Source organism: Chiloscyllium plagiosum, chromosome 32, assembly GCF_004010195.1.
Source record: "Chiloscyllium plagiosum isolate BGI_BamShark_2017 chromosome 32, ASM401019v2, whole genome shotgun sequence".
Lineage (NCBI taxonomy): Eukaryota > Metazoa > Chordata > Chondrichthyes > Orectolobiformes > Hemiscylliidae > Chiloscyllium > Chiloscyllium plagiosum.
In genome coordinates, this window is record NC_057741.1 from 4429745 (window position 1) to 4446705 (window position 16961).

The following is a 16961-nucleotide window of genomic DNA, read 5'->3' on the forward strand; positions in this document are numbered from 1 at the left end:
AAGAACCTTTTATCCCAACTCTCTGCCTTCTGTTAGACAGCCAATCCTCAATCCATCCCAGCAGCTCACCTCGAACACCATGGGCCCTCACCTTGCTCAGCAGCCTCCCGTGTGGCACCTTATCAAAGGCCTTTTGAAAGTCTAGATAGACCACATCCACTGGGTTTCCCTGGTCTAACCTACTTGTTACCTCTTCAAAATTATTAATTTAAATACAGACATTGCATGAAAGTAAAAACCTCGATTGGCTTTTCAACTGCCTTCAATAAATTGTCAATTTTAAACTTTAAATTGGTTAATGTGTCCTATTTGTACCATTGCACCTTTAATTTCGGGGAAAAAAAACTAGGCTCTTCAGAAGGAAAAAATGAATGAACCAGAAAATCAAGCAAAAAAAAAGCCAAAGAAGTGGGTTTAAAAAAAGGAAGAGAAAGGGGATGAGTAGCAAAGATAATTCATAACTTAAGGCCTGATTATGCCATGTGTGAATTTTGTAGGAACTGAGATGAATTTTCTAATTAAGTTTTATCTGTAGATACAGGCGGAAGAAGTCCCACTGAACCTGGCTGCAGAGTAGTTTTTGAAAATGAACAGGATTGCTCAAGTCCGAACAGACTGTCGAGGAAGCGCAGCTTAGTAAGTGCTGAACCCCACCATGTCACACTTATAGTGTTTGGAGTTGGTATGGTGAACCGCACTCATCTAGAAGCAGACATTGGAGGCTTAACAATGGAAGCAGAGCTTAAGAAGATTCATGGAAGCTTTACAGTAAAGGAGAAAATGAAAGGTAATTATATTAAAATAGATGATCAATTAAAATCAAATAAGATTATACTTATTGGAAATTGGGGATACTATGATGAACAAGTGTCTGGTTGAGCAGATTATTTATGAGATCAGATCTTCTGTATTGTAATTCTAAAACAATCAACTCCCATTTTATAAATAGTTTATAATATTAAGATTAGCTTCAGTAAAAGTAGTTCCTTTTAGAATATTATTGACCTGATAGATATTCAATTTATATTTAATCCTTATCATCAATATGTTTAATTCCACTATATAATTAAATTGGAGAGGATTCAGAAAAGATTTATCAGGATTTTAATGGGCATGGGGAGTTTGAGTTATAAAAGTAGGATGGATAGGCTGGGACTTTTTGTACTGGAGCATAGGTGGTTGAGGTTTATAAAATCATGAGGGCCCTAGGTAAGGTGAATAGCAAGGGTATTTTCCCAATGCTGGGCGAGTTCAAAACTAAGGGACATATTTTTGTGGTGAGAGGAGAAAGTTTTAAAAAGGACATGAGGCATTTTTTTTTTAACATGCTGGTTCATGAGTGGAGTGATCTGCCAGAGGAAGTGATGGATGCAGGTACAGTTTTAAAAAACATTTGGATAAGTACATGAATAGGAAAGGTTTAGAAGGATGTGTGCCATACGCAGGCAAGTGGAGCTAGTTTAGTTTAGGAACGTGGTCCCCTGGACTAGTTGGACCAAAGCATCTGTTTCCATGTTCTATGAACAATGGATGAATGGACACCACCCAATAATTGCCGGACGGGAATGTTCCCTCTGAGTCGGGGAATACTTCAGCAGTCAAGGACATTCAACTTCCAGTCTTCTGCTAAGTGTCCTCCAAGGCAACCTTTGTGATACATAACAACGCAGAATCATCAAGCAGAAACTGATAGCTAAGTTCCATACCCATGAAGAAAGCCTCAACTGTGATGTTAGGTTCATGTTGCGCTACATGTGACCCCACCACACTGTTCTTATCTGTAAAATCTTCCTTATAGTCCTGTTTTGACACCATCACCTTGATAAATTGTTATGATCTCTCTACCTTAATTGGTTTGTACAATATTGGATTACTTATTACTTTGGTTAGACCCTTGGTATGCGATTGTTATGCCTATCATGTTATTCCAGTCAAATAAAAACCGAAAGAACTACGGATGCTTTAAATCAGGAGCAAGGGCAGAGGTTGCCGAAAGGGCGCAGTGCATCTGACAGCATTTGTGAAGAAAAACCCAAGTTAACGTTTCGTGTCCAGTGACCCTTTCTCTGACTTTTCTTCACAGATGCTGTGGGACCTGCTGGGCTTTTCTGGCAGCTTCTGTTTGTGTTCCATGCTATTTCAGTCATTTGGTTTTCTCCAGCACCACCTTATTTTTAATTTTTTGTAATTATCTCTCTCTATCATTTAATCGATTATAGGTCATCCCTTCAGTTGTTATTCAGCTATGGACACTTTACTCACACTGTCTAATACCCTTGGTCACCTGCAGAGACTTAGTATTTGACACTCCACTCACACCATTTATGTGATCTTTTGATCTCTCTGCCTATAAATTCTATGTTCTGTGTACTTCCCTCTCACTTCACCTGACGAAGGAGCCAAACTCCAGAAGCTTGTGATTTCAAATTAATCTGTTGGACTATATCCTGATATTGTGATTCCTGACTTTGTCCACTCTAGGCCAACACTGGTACTCCACAGTATGAATCTTTGACAAAGTTGAATTGTTTACAACGTATGCTGGGGAAACAATGTACAGGTAGTTCTATAAAGCAATGGTTGTGTTCTTCTGCAATCCCGCATTATAGAAATATCGCACTTTAGAAACAGCAGCTAAAGTGTTGGCGATGTAATCACGTTACAGCCAACACACAGCTTAACAGTTTGTGCTTTAGAAACAGTGTCCCTAATTTGTCAATTGCATCACATCAAATTTGCGTTAATGAAATGCGTGTTATAGCAGAATGAGCTGTATGCAGGAAATCAAAATGAAAACCAAATGCTGGAAATACAAAACACATCTGGCAACATGCAGATAACTGCTCATTTTCAGACTTGGAGACAGTTAAGTCAACAAGGAAAGTGGAAGAAACCTCAATGTTAAATGGGAGGGAATAGCAAACACATCTTGTCTACTTCTTTTTCCTCCTATCTTATTGTTTAAAAATTGTAAATATTTAATGTTGGAAAGATCTAAAAAATTTGTGCAAAACTTTTCTAAACCTTCATACTTGAATTGTATATTTCAAAATTAATACATTGATTTATAAGCGTTTAACTTGTGTGCTGAACAAATGTTCTTAACTTATTGTGGTTTTACTTCAGATGTTTTACACCAAAAGATGACTGAAACTTGTGCAACTGCTCATATAGGTGGTGTAAATATAGTCCTGTTGGAAGGCATTACTCCAAATATTCAGTGAGTAAAAGTTAATTTGTTTAAGAACTTCACAAGGTGTAATTAAAGAATATTAATTTTCTGTGTAAATGTAATGCATGAAAACATAGAATTGTTTCTGTAATTTTTTTCTGCATTTTCACCATCTTTTAGTTGTATGCTTCACTGATTACGAGAAATGAATACTCAAATTGTTTAAAGGTACAGCTGCATGTTAATCTTTTGCATTACCTGACTTCGTATATACAGCACATTAAGCAATAGTCTTATTGCATGACTGTAGAATAATGATTAGAAGACTTTGCATAAGAAATTGAGAAATGCATTCCTGGGCCATTGATATTAAGTTTTTCTCTGTGGCAGGGTTTTAAATTTTACATTTGACAAAACATTATTATCAGGTTTGTTTTCAAATCCTGAATCTCTGTCTGGGTGAACATTGACTTTATAAATGAATTTGAGCTAATTGAGGTCAATTCTGAATATTACCAGTTATTCTTGCAAATTGAATAGTGTAATAATTGAGATTTAATATCTCAACAGTAGGTATTTACTTTGAGGCAGGAAGTTTCAGTTAGAAATATAAAACATTTAAATTAGTCTTAAAAATGCAAAAAAGAATGAGGCAAGGTGAATGAAGTAGAGAATGCAAGATGAGGTAAGTGAGAGTACTCTTATTTTGATTTATTCTTTTTTTGATGGTGATTGTTGACTGACTTATTTAGATTTTGTCCCAAAAGGTACTAGAGGTATCAGGGCAGCTAGATTCCCCCTTGTGCATCACAATCCCTTTTGTTGTAGCTGAGGTGGTATCCACTTCCTAAAAGTCCTCTTGAAAATATTTTGCTAGGTCTTGTTTGGCTAGTTCTATTGTTTTCTATCTGTTTTGCTGCCGCTCTGATGAATATAATTGTGGGAAATGAAATAGATGGCCTTCTATCTTCAGTTGTCTCTCTGTCACACGCAGCATTGGTGTAGTATTATGCTAACTTGTTGCCTGGCTTTATTTCTGCTATATTTGTTTTTTGATTGACTAGGACAGTGCATCAGTTGAACTGATTTGGCACTCCCAAGAGATGTATATAACAGAGGAAACAATGATTTATAAAGAGCCTTTCGTGACTTTAGAATGTCCAAACATTTTTACAGCCAGTTGCTGAATATACTCATCAGAATTGGTATCATATAAGAGTCAACTCCATGATCTTTACCCTTAAAAGGAAAGGAACTTACTATATCCTCAAGTAAAAGTAAACTGTTGTTTTTTCAACAAAGACTAAACAAAACAAAGAATGGTTTCTACAATCATCAAAAATTTAAATTCATTATTCATTACCATATTGCATTCAGTTTTTATTGTCAGTTAGTACAATAAAAATGTAATTCGAATTTGATCTTTGGGGACAGAAACTGTCTGGAGTATAAAAATATGGATGTGGAAACTGGATGCAGAGGGCAGCTTTCAGGTGAATATTAAATAAATGTACGCATGGGCCTTGTACTCAACTATTGTCCTCAATCTTCCTGGAGCAGGGAAAGAGAGCTTACCAATCAAGCTCATGCAATTGTAGACTCATTGTAATCCCCCTGCACGTGCGGAGGGATTGTCCCATACTGTGATATTTTCTAACAACGTAGCCCTCCCTTTTTTTTCTCTTACCCCATTGAAATTGCAGATTCAACTGACATTTCCTCTCCCAGGGTGTGGAGGGATGCTGGGAAATTCCTCAATAAATCACAGGGTGAAAGAAAGAGAGGCATGTTAAAGGGCTGGTCCTCATAACCTTGTGGGTTCTTTTGAGATCTATGCAAGTTGTGCAGAGCAGGTCTTTTATCATTTGATCTGAGCTCCTTGAAAACACAACCCTTTTAAATGTCAACTTATTCACGTTTTTGCCTGAAAGAAAAGTCTCACAATACTGACTTTTACAAAAATACATATGGTAAATACTTTCTGAAGTGTCAGTGCTATTGTAGGAAAAGGAGCAGGCTGTTAGCGCATAAAATGTGCAATTGACACATTAATCTATTTCAGTGAGGTTGGTTGAGGAACAAGTATTGATTAGGACACTGGGGAGAATTCTTCAGCTGTTATTTCAAATAGTACCACAGGATCTTTAACAACACCTAAACAGATGGTTTAATCTTTAATCAACAAAGCTATACTGCTGCACTGAAATGTCAGTTCTGTTTCTGTGCTCAAATCTTGAGTGAAACTTGAGCTGATAACCTTCTGATCTGAATGGTGAGACTGCTACCACTTGATCAACCACTGATACAAAGTACAAATAAGCTGTTTGGAAATGAGCTCAATGTAATGGATTCAGAGTTGCATGTGTTACTTGTTAATTTCAAGATAAAGGGTAACATTCCCAAGATCATTTTGGCAAAAGTCAACAGATGCACTTGGGATTGCTTAAAATTATTCTAAAATATACACTGGATGCATAATACTTGGCATTGTTACAAATGTATTACATTCTATTCCTGGTTTAGTTTCTCTCATTTCCAGTTTCAGCAAACTGAAAATGCACAACAAATAGTTGGAGTAGGGGTCTGTTAGCTCAATTTGCTGGAAAGCTGTTCTGAGATGCACTGTGATGCCAACAACTTGGGATCAATTTCTGTACTGGCTGAGGTTACCATAAAGGACTCAACTTCTTAACCTTTCCCTTCACTGAGATATGGTGACCCTTCAATTAAACCATCACCAGTCACAACTGTAATGAGAGAGCAGCCGTATGACCTGGTAGAGCTGCCGCCCACCGTGTGGGCAGCACGGTGGCACAGTGGTTAGCACTGCTGCCTCACAGCGCCGGAGACCCGGGTTCAATTCCCGCCTCAGGCGACTGACTGTGTGGAGTTTGCACGTTCTCCCCTTGTCTGCGTGGGTTTCCTCCGGGTGCTCCGGTTTCCTCCCACAGTCACAAAGATGTGCAGGTCAGGTGAATTGGCCATGCTAAATTGCCCATAGTGTTAGGTAAGGGGTAAATGTAGGGGTAGGGGTGGGTTGCGCTTCGGCGGGTCGGTGTGGACTTGTTGGGCCGAAGGGCCTGTTTCCACACTGTAATGTAATCTAATCTAAAAAAAAAAGCTCCGGCATCTTTACCTTTAGTTTGCGAATTGTTTTTTTGTATTTATGAGGTATTATTATTTAAATGAATGTTATTCCCTTAGTTTAACAATTAATAATAATAATGAGGAAAGTTAGTTCAGTTTGCTGGACTGCTGGTTTACGAATCAGAGTGACACCAACAGTGTAGGTTCAGTTGCCACACGAGCAGAGTTTACCTTGAAAGTCCAGACTTCTCAACCTTACCCTTCACCTGAGGCATTGTAGCCCTCATGTTAAATTCACCATCAGTTTCTAATGCGAAAGTAGCTCTACTGTCCTCTGGCATGATTAGATTAGATTCCTTACAGTATGGAAACAGGCCATTTGGCCCAACAAGTCCACACCAACCCTCCGAAGAGTAACCCACCCAGACTCATCCCCCTACCCTATATTTACCTCTGACAAATGCACCTAACACTACAGACAATTTAGCACGGCCAATTCACCTGACCTGCACATCTTTGGATTATGGGAGGAAACTGAAGCACCCGGAGGAAACCCACGCAGACACAGGGAGAATGTGCAAACTCCAAACAGACAGTTGCCAGAGGGTGGACTAACCACTGAGCTACTGTGCCGCCCATGATGGTGACTTTACAATTACAGGGATGATAAAAATAGAATAAAAGCAAAAAGTGCTGCAGAAAGTCAGCACATCTGGCAGCATCAGTGGTGAGAGAAATAGTTCATGTTTCAAGTCTAATATCATTTTTCTTTTCCAAACCTGATGAGACTTGAAGAATAGGAATCATTTAGGGTGTAGGTTTGCTCGGTGAGCTGTAGGTTTGATATCCAGACGTTTCGTTACCTGGCTAGGTAACATCATCAGTGGCGACCTCCAAGTGAAGCGAAGCTGTTGTCTCCTGCTTTTTATTTATATGTTTGTCCTGGATGGAGTTACCATACATCAAAGAAGTCTCAGAAATGACAGCCAGACTACTAAGACCCCTCGGAATCCTAGTAGCACACAAACCCACCAACACTCGCAAACAAAAACTAACAAGCTTAAAAGACCCAGTACAACCTATGGACAAAACCAACATCATCTACAAAATTCCATGCAAGGACTGCCACAAACACTATGTAGGACAAACAGGAAGAAAGTTAGCCACCAGGATACACGAACACCAGCTAGCCACAAAAAGACATGATCTTCTCTCCCTTGTAGCCCTACACACGGATGAAAAAACCCACCATTTTGACTGGGACAACACATCTATCTTGGGACAGGCTGAGCAAAGACATGCCAGTGAATTCCTCGAGGCTGGCATTCTAACCACAACGCCATAAACAAACACACAGATCTAGATGCCATCTATCAACCCCTCAGAAAACGAACAGGAAATGACATCACCACAAACCCCAGGAACCCCATCCAGGAGAAAGATATAAATAGAAAGCAGGAGACAACAGCTTCGCTTCACTTGGAGGTCGCCACTGATGAGGTTACCTAGCCAGGTAATGAAATGTCTGGCTATCAAACCTACAGCTCAGCGAGCAAAGCTACACCCTAAACCTCAACCTGAGCTACAAACCTTGCAATTGGAATCATATTTGAATTTGAAAAATTAACTCAGTTTCTCTTTATTTCTCTCTTCTTTTTCCCTCCTCTTAGACGAATCACAATGGAGTGTTTTTCTGCATGGATACTGCCAGATATCCTGTGTTTCTGCAGCACTTTGTTTTCATTTGAGATTTCCAGCACCCAGAGTTTTTGCTTCTGTAAAGTTTCTCATGTTAATGGAGATGCGTTTTCAAGCAGATCTTTTGGATCACAGTGGGGAGCCCCTAAGCTTAGTGGACCTTTCTCCCTTGGGGTTATTTATGGATAGAAAGCAGTACCTGTGGGCATTCCTGGAAATTAAGAGCTGAGTTTATCTGCAGCAGATCTTCAAAGCTTAAATGCTGCTATATAGAAATGCAGGCAGCTTGCAAAGCTAGATTTAGAAAAATATCATCCCACTTCTCCAGCCTCTGCAAGCCTGCTTTCACAGGCTGTGCCTACCTGAATAAACTGGAGATACCCACCACTGATTTTTGGATGCCTGGCCTTTGTTGCATTTCTCTGTGTTAAGTGTTCAAAGGTCACAAATGGAACAAGGTACATTTGTCTGATTCGAGGATACCTCTCACTCTTAGATGGAAAAAAAGAACAGAACAGATGCAAGAATTCAAATATTTAGTGAACATAATATCTGCAGATTGAAAGTGCAGCAAAAAAGAAAGAAATGAGAAATGCTATGTTTAGCAAGAAGACAGTTGCAGAACATAGAGCTCAGGGTTTCAGACAGAGAGCAACAAGTGGAGTCACTGTGGTGGCATTTGTCAGGCTGAAAGTTGAATGGGTAGTGTGTTCAGAGGGGTGGTGTAAATGTCATACCTTAACAACATTTTCAACAATCGTGGTCCATTCTGGATACTGGTGGGGGAGATGGTTTCTCAGCAAAGTACAGCCATCACCACTAGTGAGCTAGCTGTACAGGACAGAATGGAAAAGAGTGGGATAGCAGTAGTGATAGTGGTTTGATTAATTAGGTTACTCCCAGTACTGTGTGCTAGTAAGTAAAGAAATACAATAAGAATTTGTGGCTAATAAGATGGTGTGGGATGGAGAGTTTCAAATTACTGGGGCACTGGGACTGGTTCTGGGATTGATTACATCCCTTACAAGCTGGACCGGCTGCACCTGAACAGACTTAGGACTAAGTTCTTTGTGGGGAGTTGTGATAATGCTGTTGGTGAGGCTTTAGACTAAATTGAATGGACATGGGAATCAGGGTGCACAAACCACTGATAGTGCTGGAATGAAGGACAGTAAGTTGAGTAAGGGAATCAGAGAATAGTAGAGAATAGTATTAGGGTGCACAAACCACTGGGAGCTGTTTCCCCCCACAATCCAAAGATGTGCAGGTCAGGTAAATTGCCCATCGTGTTAGATGCATTAGATTAGATTAGGTTACTTACAGTGTGGAAACAGGCCCTTCGGCCCAACAAGTCCACACTGACCCTCCAAAGAGCGACCTTCCGAAGAGCAACCCACCCAGACCCATTCCCCTACATTTACCTCTTCATCTAACACTACGGGCAATTTAGCATGGCCAATTCACCTAACCTGCACGTGTTTGGACTGTGGGAGGAAACCAGAGCACCCGGAGGAAACCCACGCAGACACGGGGAGAATGAACAAACTCCACACAGACAGTTGCCTGAGGCGGGAACTGAACCAGGGTCTCTGGCACTGTGAGGCAGCATTGCTAACCACTATGCCACCATGCCGCCCATTAGTCAGAGGGAAATGGGTTTGGGTGGATTACTCTTCGAAGGGTCGGTGTGGACTGGTTGGGCTGAAGGGCCTGTTTCCACACTGTGAGGGATCTAATCTAATCTAATAAATTAATAGATGGAGTCAGAGTAAGGGAAAAATGATACATTGTAATTCATATATTTACTGTTCATGTTTGTAAAAGCACGAAGTATAGCATTGGAGAGTAGTCTCCAGTATTTGAGAGAGAGGATGACTTAGAATGTCCCAGAGCATTCCACAGATTGATTTGGCCAGAATTAAAGAACAAGAATGGTGCTGTTGTGCTACATGATGTAGTCTGCACACCACCAAATAATGTTCAGGAAGATTTGTCTTACACAACTATGTGTCACAACCAACATACTGACGCACTCCCAAATAAAGGAAAATCTCAGAGATTCATTAAATCAGATAGTGTAAAAGAGGCCCATTGAGTTTGCACTGACACATGGGAATCACCTGACCTTCAACCTAATCCCATTTACTAGCCTTGAATGTAATGATGTGCCAAGTGCTTTTAAAGGATGTGAGGCAATTTGCCTCTACCACCCTCCCAGGCAGCGCGTTCCAGACTGTCATCACCCTCTGGGTAATAAAGCTTTTCCTCTCATTTCCCCCAAACCACCTGCCCCTCACCTTGAACCTGTGTCAGCTCATGAGGCACCATTCAACTAAAGGAACAGCAGTTCTTTATCCACTGTCTAATTTTGTACACGCAAATCAGATCACCCCTCAGTGTTCTCTGCTCCAACAAAAGTAACCTAAACCTATCCAACCTTTCTTCATAACTTACATTTTTCTCTTCCTCTTCACCCCTTCCAATGCAATCACACCCTTCTTGTAATGTACAGATCAGAACTACATGCAATATTCTAGCTGTGGTCTCACCGAGTTCTATATACTCCTAACATGCCTTTCATGCTTTTGTAATCTATAATTCATTTGATAAAGGCCAGTGCCCCATATATCTTTTTCACCATCCTACTAATATACCTTCCGTTATCACAGATCTATAGGCAAACATTCCAAGGTTCCTTTGTTACACAGTGTCATGCAGTTCATTGAATACTTCCTTGTCAAGTTACTCCTATATAACATGTCTCCAAAGCAATATAACATATGTTGGGATGTTCCAAATGGAAATCAAACTAATTAACTTTCAAAACAGCCCTTTGATACTGTGACCCTCATTAATAAATTAAATCTCTAATTGAGATAACAATTCTGTTTGCACTGTTATTTGCTGCACTCTAGAATCCCTTGTTTTCAAGGTGTTTTTGACTTCGTGATTAATAATTTAGATCCCTTATAGAAGTAGCTGTGGACATTCTACTCCTACTGAGAGCACAGACATGGGTCATCTCTTCTTTAGGATTTCTCAACTTCAAACTCTGACCTTATAAAATAAGCACATTACCTTTTGAAATGGAATTAACCCACATCTGTTTGTTTTGCATTTGTGTTTTAGACATTTACCTCTCATTCCAGTTGCTGTTTATTTAAAAAAGAAATTTGCAACAGTGTTCAGTTCCATTCACAACCTCCTAGATAATGAAACTGCATTTACAGACATGCAGCAAGACCTGGGCAATATGTAGGCTTGGATTGATTAGTGCTGAAAATGTGTTGCTGGAAAAGCGCAGCAGGTCAGGCAACATCCAAGGAGCAGGAGAATTGACGTTTCAGGCATGAGCCCTTCTTCAGGAATTGATTGATTGATTGGATTGACTAGTAACAAGTAATATTCGTGCCAAACAATGACCAAGGGAGAATCTAACTGACTCTCCTTAACAATACTACCATTCGCCACTGTCACTATCCAGTAAGTTACATTTGATCAGAAAGTTAACTGGACCAGCTGTATAGGTATTCTGGCTGTGTGAAAATTCAGGCTGATAGTTCTCTGGCAAGAAATTCACCACCTGAGTCCCCAATGCTTGTCCATCATGTATGATGCACATGTCAATATTCTCCACTTAAATGAGTACCACTCCAATAACAAAAACAGTTTGAAGCTAGATGGGACAAAGCTGTCTGCTTGTTTGTCAACACCTCCACTCCTTCACTATCTATGCATAATGGTAGCTTTGTGTATCATCTACAAGATGCCCTGCAGCATTTTGCTGAGACAGCTATGGCACTACCTTCAACAGCACTGTCTAGACCTGTGACCTCTAACACCTGCTATATTTCTGGCTGATGGCAATACTGAACAAGTTCAGTCCCAGAGAGAGAACTGGTTTTACAGACATATTATTTTTGCAATCTGGTCACTCATTGAATGTATTTCAATGAGACTGCTAATGTATTTTTAATAAAAGAACATCAAACATAATGTAAATTCTTTTTTATGCCTGTAAGATATTTTGGAAAGAATCTTATTCGGCAAAAGAAATTCAGGCCTTTTCCCCAGCCATAATCTCTACAGGCACTCAATCCCACTGAAGTATCACTCCTATCATGACTTTCGAATGTGCTATTTCACTTGCACATTTGCAATCTTTTCCATTTGGGCTTTAAGTACATTGGCCAGATTTGATTCTCTCTGTCTCCCTCGGATGCAAAAGTATAGGTAACCAATTGACTTTTGTCACTGAACCTTAAAAGAAACTTCAGGTCTTTCCCATCCTTTCTCCTTGGACTAAAAACAAACTGAAGACTTCTTTCCAGCCAAAGACGTCCACAAAATAAACATTTTCAGCCAAGATAGTTCCACAAAATTCAAAACAGTCTTTTTGTTATTATGACTTCTCGTCTAAGGTAACATGCCAGTGATCAGTGCCCATCTTTCTGTAGATTTTAAAATCTCAACTTTATAAACATTCAGCAGATATTTCTTCGGTAGCTAATCAAATTATTTAGTTCAAGTCACAAGTTTTATTAGAAGTGATAGTTGAATTCACTAATCAAAACCAATTTTCTGAACTGTTAAAAAAGAAAACAAGTCCTCTTCACAAAACTACACCAAATATCTATCTACTATTTTAATGTACTTCAGAATCCAAAATTTGAAATGATGATATGTTGTAAATCTTTATCATACATTTCAACAAATTAAGGGCAACACAGTTATGGAACTCTATCTTCAACTTTCTGTCCAAGTCATATACTTCTCTGACTTAGAACATTTTTATTGTTCCTTCACTTATCACAGTTTTAAAGTCTTAGAACCTCCCAGCCCTACGTGTGTACCTGCATCCCCTGGTTTGCAACAGTTCAAGGAGGTGCTTCTCCACCACCATCTCAAGGGAAGTTGGTGATGGGTAATAAATGCAGACCATGCCAGCTGGGGACACATCTCAATGTTTTTTATTACAGGAAGGTGGGCAATCAAACATGTTACCATTTTCTCTAGAAGAGACAAAGGTATTGGTGGAAATTCTGTGATCACTGGTAAGGTAACAAGATTTGATGTTGATCTGAAAGAAATCTACCCACAAAGGTCTAATGGTCTCTGTGCTGTAGGCTTAACTTTTAATGTTATTTTGCATTGTCAACAGGAAATTCAAACAGCCAGCAATAGTGATGTTTAATACCATGTTACAGAAGATGAAAAACCTATAACGTTAAGTTGAAGTTTAAAAATAATGCAATTTTTAAAAATAAAGTTGGCAAAATTGTTTACCATATTCTTCATATCAACCATTCTTGCCATGTTTACCTTGAAGCACGTTTTTCTTAGTTGATCCATATTTTCACGTAATCTGGACTGAAAAATTGCATTCAGGGCTTTCGTATATGTACTATCGTTGATGGCCAGAATTACTGTTTCTGTTTGGAGTGGCTGAAGCTGGTCAACTCTATTTAATATGGCAAAATCCCTGGTGTGAAGACAAGTCTTAGAAAAATGCATTTCAGATTTTCTGTATCTTATGTTCCCATTGTTTTTTTTTGTTCAACAGAGACTCAAAGTGAGTTAGAATGATGCATAGCAACTATAACATGTTGCTATGACTCACACTATACCATAGCAAACTTCAGCAAAGCAAATCATAAAAACAATTTCTCTGGTTAAGGACAATAAGTGCTGGAGTAGTTTAGCAGGTCTAGAAGTATCTGTGGAGAGAGAAACAGTTAGCATTTCAAGTCCGATTTAACTTACTATCAGAACTGAACCTGCTGTTTTTATTTCTAGTTTTCCAGTATCTTATGCACTTAATGGTAAAGTCCTAGAGAGTGTTGATGAACAAAGAGACCTTGGAGTGCAGGTTCATAGCTCCTTGAAAGTGGAGTCGCAGGTAGATAAGATAATGAAGAAGACGTTTGGTATGCTTTCCTTTATTGTTCAGAGTGTTGAGTATAGGAGTTGGGAGATCATGTTGCGGCTGTACAGGACATTGGTTAGGCCACTGTTGGAATTTTGCGTGCAATTCTGGTCTCCTTCCAATTGGAAAGCTGTTGTGAAATATGAAAGGGTTCAGAAAAGATTTACAAGGATATTGCCAGGGTTGGAGGATTTGAGCTATAGGGAAAGATTGAATAGGCTGGGGCTGTTTTCACTGGAGCGTCGTGGCTGGGGATGACCTTATAGAAGTCTATAAGATCATGAGGGGCATGGATAAGATAAATAGACAAAGTATTTACCCTGGGGTGGGGGAATCCAGAACTAGAGGACATAGATTTAGGGTGAGAAGGGAAAGATATATGAGACCTAAGGGGCAATGTGTTCACGCAGAGGGTGGTACGTGTATGGAATGCGGTACCAGAGGAAGTGGTGGAGGCTAGTACAGTTGTAATATTTAAAAGGCTTATGTGTGGGTATATGAATAGGAAGGGGTTGGAGGGATATGAGCTGGGTGCTGGCAGGTGGGACTAGATTGGGTTGGGATATCTGGTCGGCATGGACAAGTTGGACTGAAGGATCTGTTTCCGTATTGTACATATCTATTACTCTATCTGCAATATTTTGCTTTTATTATTGTTTTGGTTAGAATTTGATAATAGGTAATTATTAAATATATTACTTGGGAATCTTGGGTATAATCAGCTATTGTATCTCATGACTCAATTTTTAAAACTCATTTGTGGGACTTGGGCATTGCTAGCTGGCCAACATTGATAGCCCATCCCTATTTACCCTTGAGAAGGTGGTGGTGAGCTTGTTGTGGGTTTACCTACAATGCCGGTAGGGAGAGGATTCCAGCACTTTGACCCAACGACTGTGAAGGGACGGCGGTATATTTCCAAGTCAGGGTGGTGAGTGGCTTCGAAGGGAACTTGCAGGTGGTGGTGTTCCAAGTACCTACTGCCCTTGTCCTTCCAGATGGAAGTGGTCGCAGGTTTGGAAGGTGCTGTTTATGGTGTTCCCAAGTACCTACTGCCCTTGTCCTTCCAGATGGAAGTGATCGCAGGTTTGGAAGGTGCTGTCTAAGGATCTTTGGTGAATTTTTACAGTGCATCTTGTAGATAATACACACTGCTACTACTGCGCGCCGGTGGTGGAGGGATTGAATGTTTGTAGATGTGGTGCCAATCAAGCGGGTTGCTTTGTTCTGGATGGTGTCAAGCTTCTTGAGTGTTATTGGAGTTGCAATCAACCATGCAAGTGGAAAGTATTCCATTAGACTCCTGACTTGTAGATGGTGGACAGACTTTGGGGTGTCAGGAGGTGAGTTACTTGCCGCAGTATCCCTAGTGTCTGACCTGCTCTTGTAACCACTTTGTTTATGTGGTGAGTCCGGTCGAGTTTCTGGTCAATGGTAACTCAAAGGATGTTGACAACGGAGGATTCAGTGATGGTCATACTGTTGAATGTCAAGGGGCGGTGGTTAGTCATCTCTGTTAGTGGTGGTCATTGTCTGGCATTTATGTGGCGCAAATGTTACTTGCCACTTGTCAGCCCAAGCCAGGATGTTGTCCAGATCTTGTTGCATTTGAGCACAGATTGCTTCAGTATCTGAGGAATCGCGTATGGTCCTGAGCACGGTGCAATCACAATTATGTTATAGAGTGCGATATATTATCAGTCAAACCCACTGAAACATGCATTGAACGTCCTGCCCTTGGCACTTTTTAATGCAAAGTTATGCAAAGTAGTACTCATAATTGCAAATACAGCTACACACAATAAGCAAAAAAAAGTCCCATTGTTTTATTGTACCTTTTCACTGCGCACACTAATTTATGGAGTCCAGAATGCTTGTAACCAAGTTATTACTGGATTTTGGAATTTTATGGATTGTAGAATAACATTAGAAAAGCTTAACTGTTCTATAAATGACTTAGATGAAGGAATTGAAGGTATGGTTGTTCATTTTGTTGATTATACAAAGATAGGCTGGAAAATAAGTAGTGAAGAGGACAGAAGGTTATAAAGAGTATAGATAATTGAGTGGGTAAAGATCTGGTAAATGGAGGGAAAATTTGAAATTGTTCATATTGTAGGAATAACATATCTAAATCAGGAGAGATTGCAGAGCAAGGAGATGCACAGGGATCTGATGTTTTTGTATGTGAATCACAAATATTTAATATGAAATTACAGCTAGTAATTTGGAAAGATGATAGAAGGTTATTGTTATTAGAAGGGGAATCAAATACAAAAGAAAGAGAGGTAATGTGTCATTTATATAGGACAACAACTAGTGTGCTTTGTAAAGTATTGGTCATTTGGAAGGAAGTAGATATGTTGGCAATAGTCCAAGGAAAGTTCATTAATATTTGAAATAGGTAAATTGTCTTATGATTAGAGGTTGGACAGACTAGACTTGTACCCTCTGGAGTTTAGAAAGATGAGAAACAAGTTGATTAAAACATGTAAGATCTGGATGAGTCAGAGCACTGTGAATGAGAAATGGATGTTTTCTCATACACTAGAATCTAGAACTACAGGTCATTGCTTCAAAATAAGAGGTCATCATTTAAGATAGATGAGAAAAGATGTTTTCACATTGTTTTTGGAACTCCTCTTCAAAAGACGGTGGAGCGTTGTCTTTGAATATTTTTGAGATGGATAGAGGTAGATACGCTCTTGATAAGTAGAGGGAGTAAGAGGTCATCAAGGGCAGGCAATAACGTGGAGTAATCTGCTTAGCAAAGGTGTATTGATCCATTAAGGGAATGAGCAGCCTACTAATTTGTATGTTCATACATATGGTCCAGTGACAATTTTTGGAACCTGATAATTGGTGACATTTGAAATGTTGAAATAGTGAAAGGTAACGTCTGATTTCTGATAGTGGTGGTCCATGACTGACTGCTTCTTTTCTTTAACACTAGTCCTTTTACTTGGCATACAATATTGGATATCACTGGAAATGTATAACTTGATGAGCCCAGATTATTTGAAATTGCAGTGCTTTTCTTGCATATTTTCTTTTAAATCTGTTAAACGCATTATGACT

General features: G+C 39.5%; 1 protein-coding gene across 11 annotated transcripts in view; it reads left to right on the top strand.

Annotated features, from left to right (window-relative positions):
• Positions 1-16961, top strand: part of kiaa1109 (KIAA1109 ortholog) — a 420067-nt gene that overhangs the window by 277537 nt on the left and 125569 nt on the right. For all 11 annotated transcript variants that reach the window (XM_043674034.1, XM_043674040.1, XM_043674039.1 and 8 more), the window contains 2 exons: positions 536-787; positions 3127-3220. In XM_043674034.1, the coding sequence (XP_043529969.1) occupies positions 536-787; positions 3127-3220 (346 nt within the window). The remainder of the gene's footprint in view (positions 1-535; positions 788-3126; positions 3221-16961) is intronic.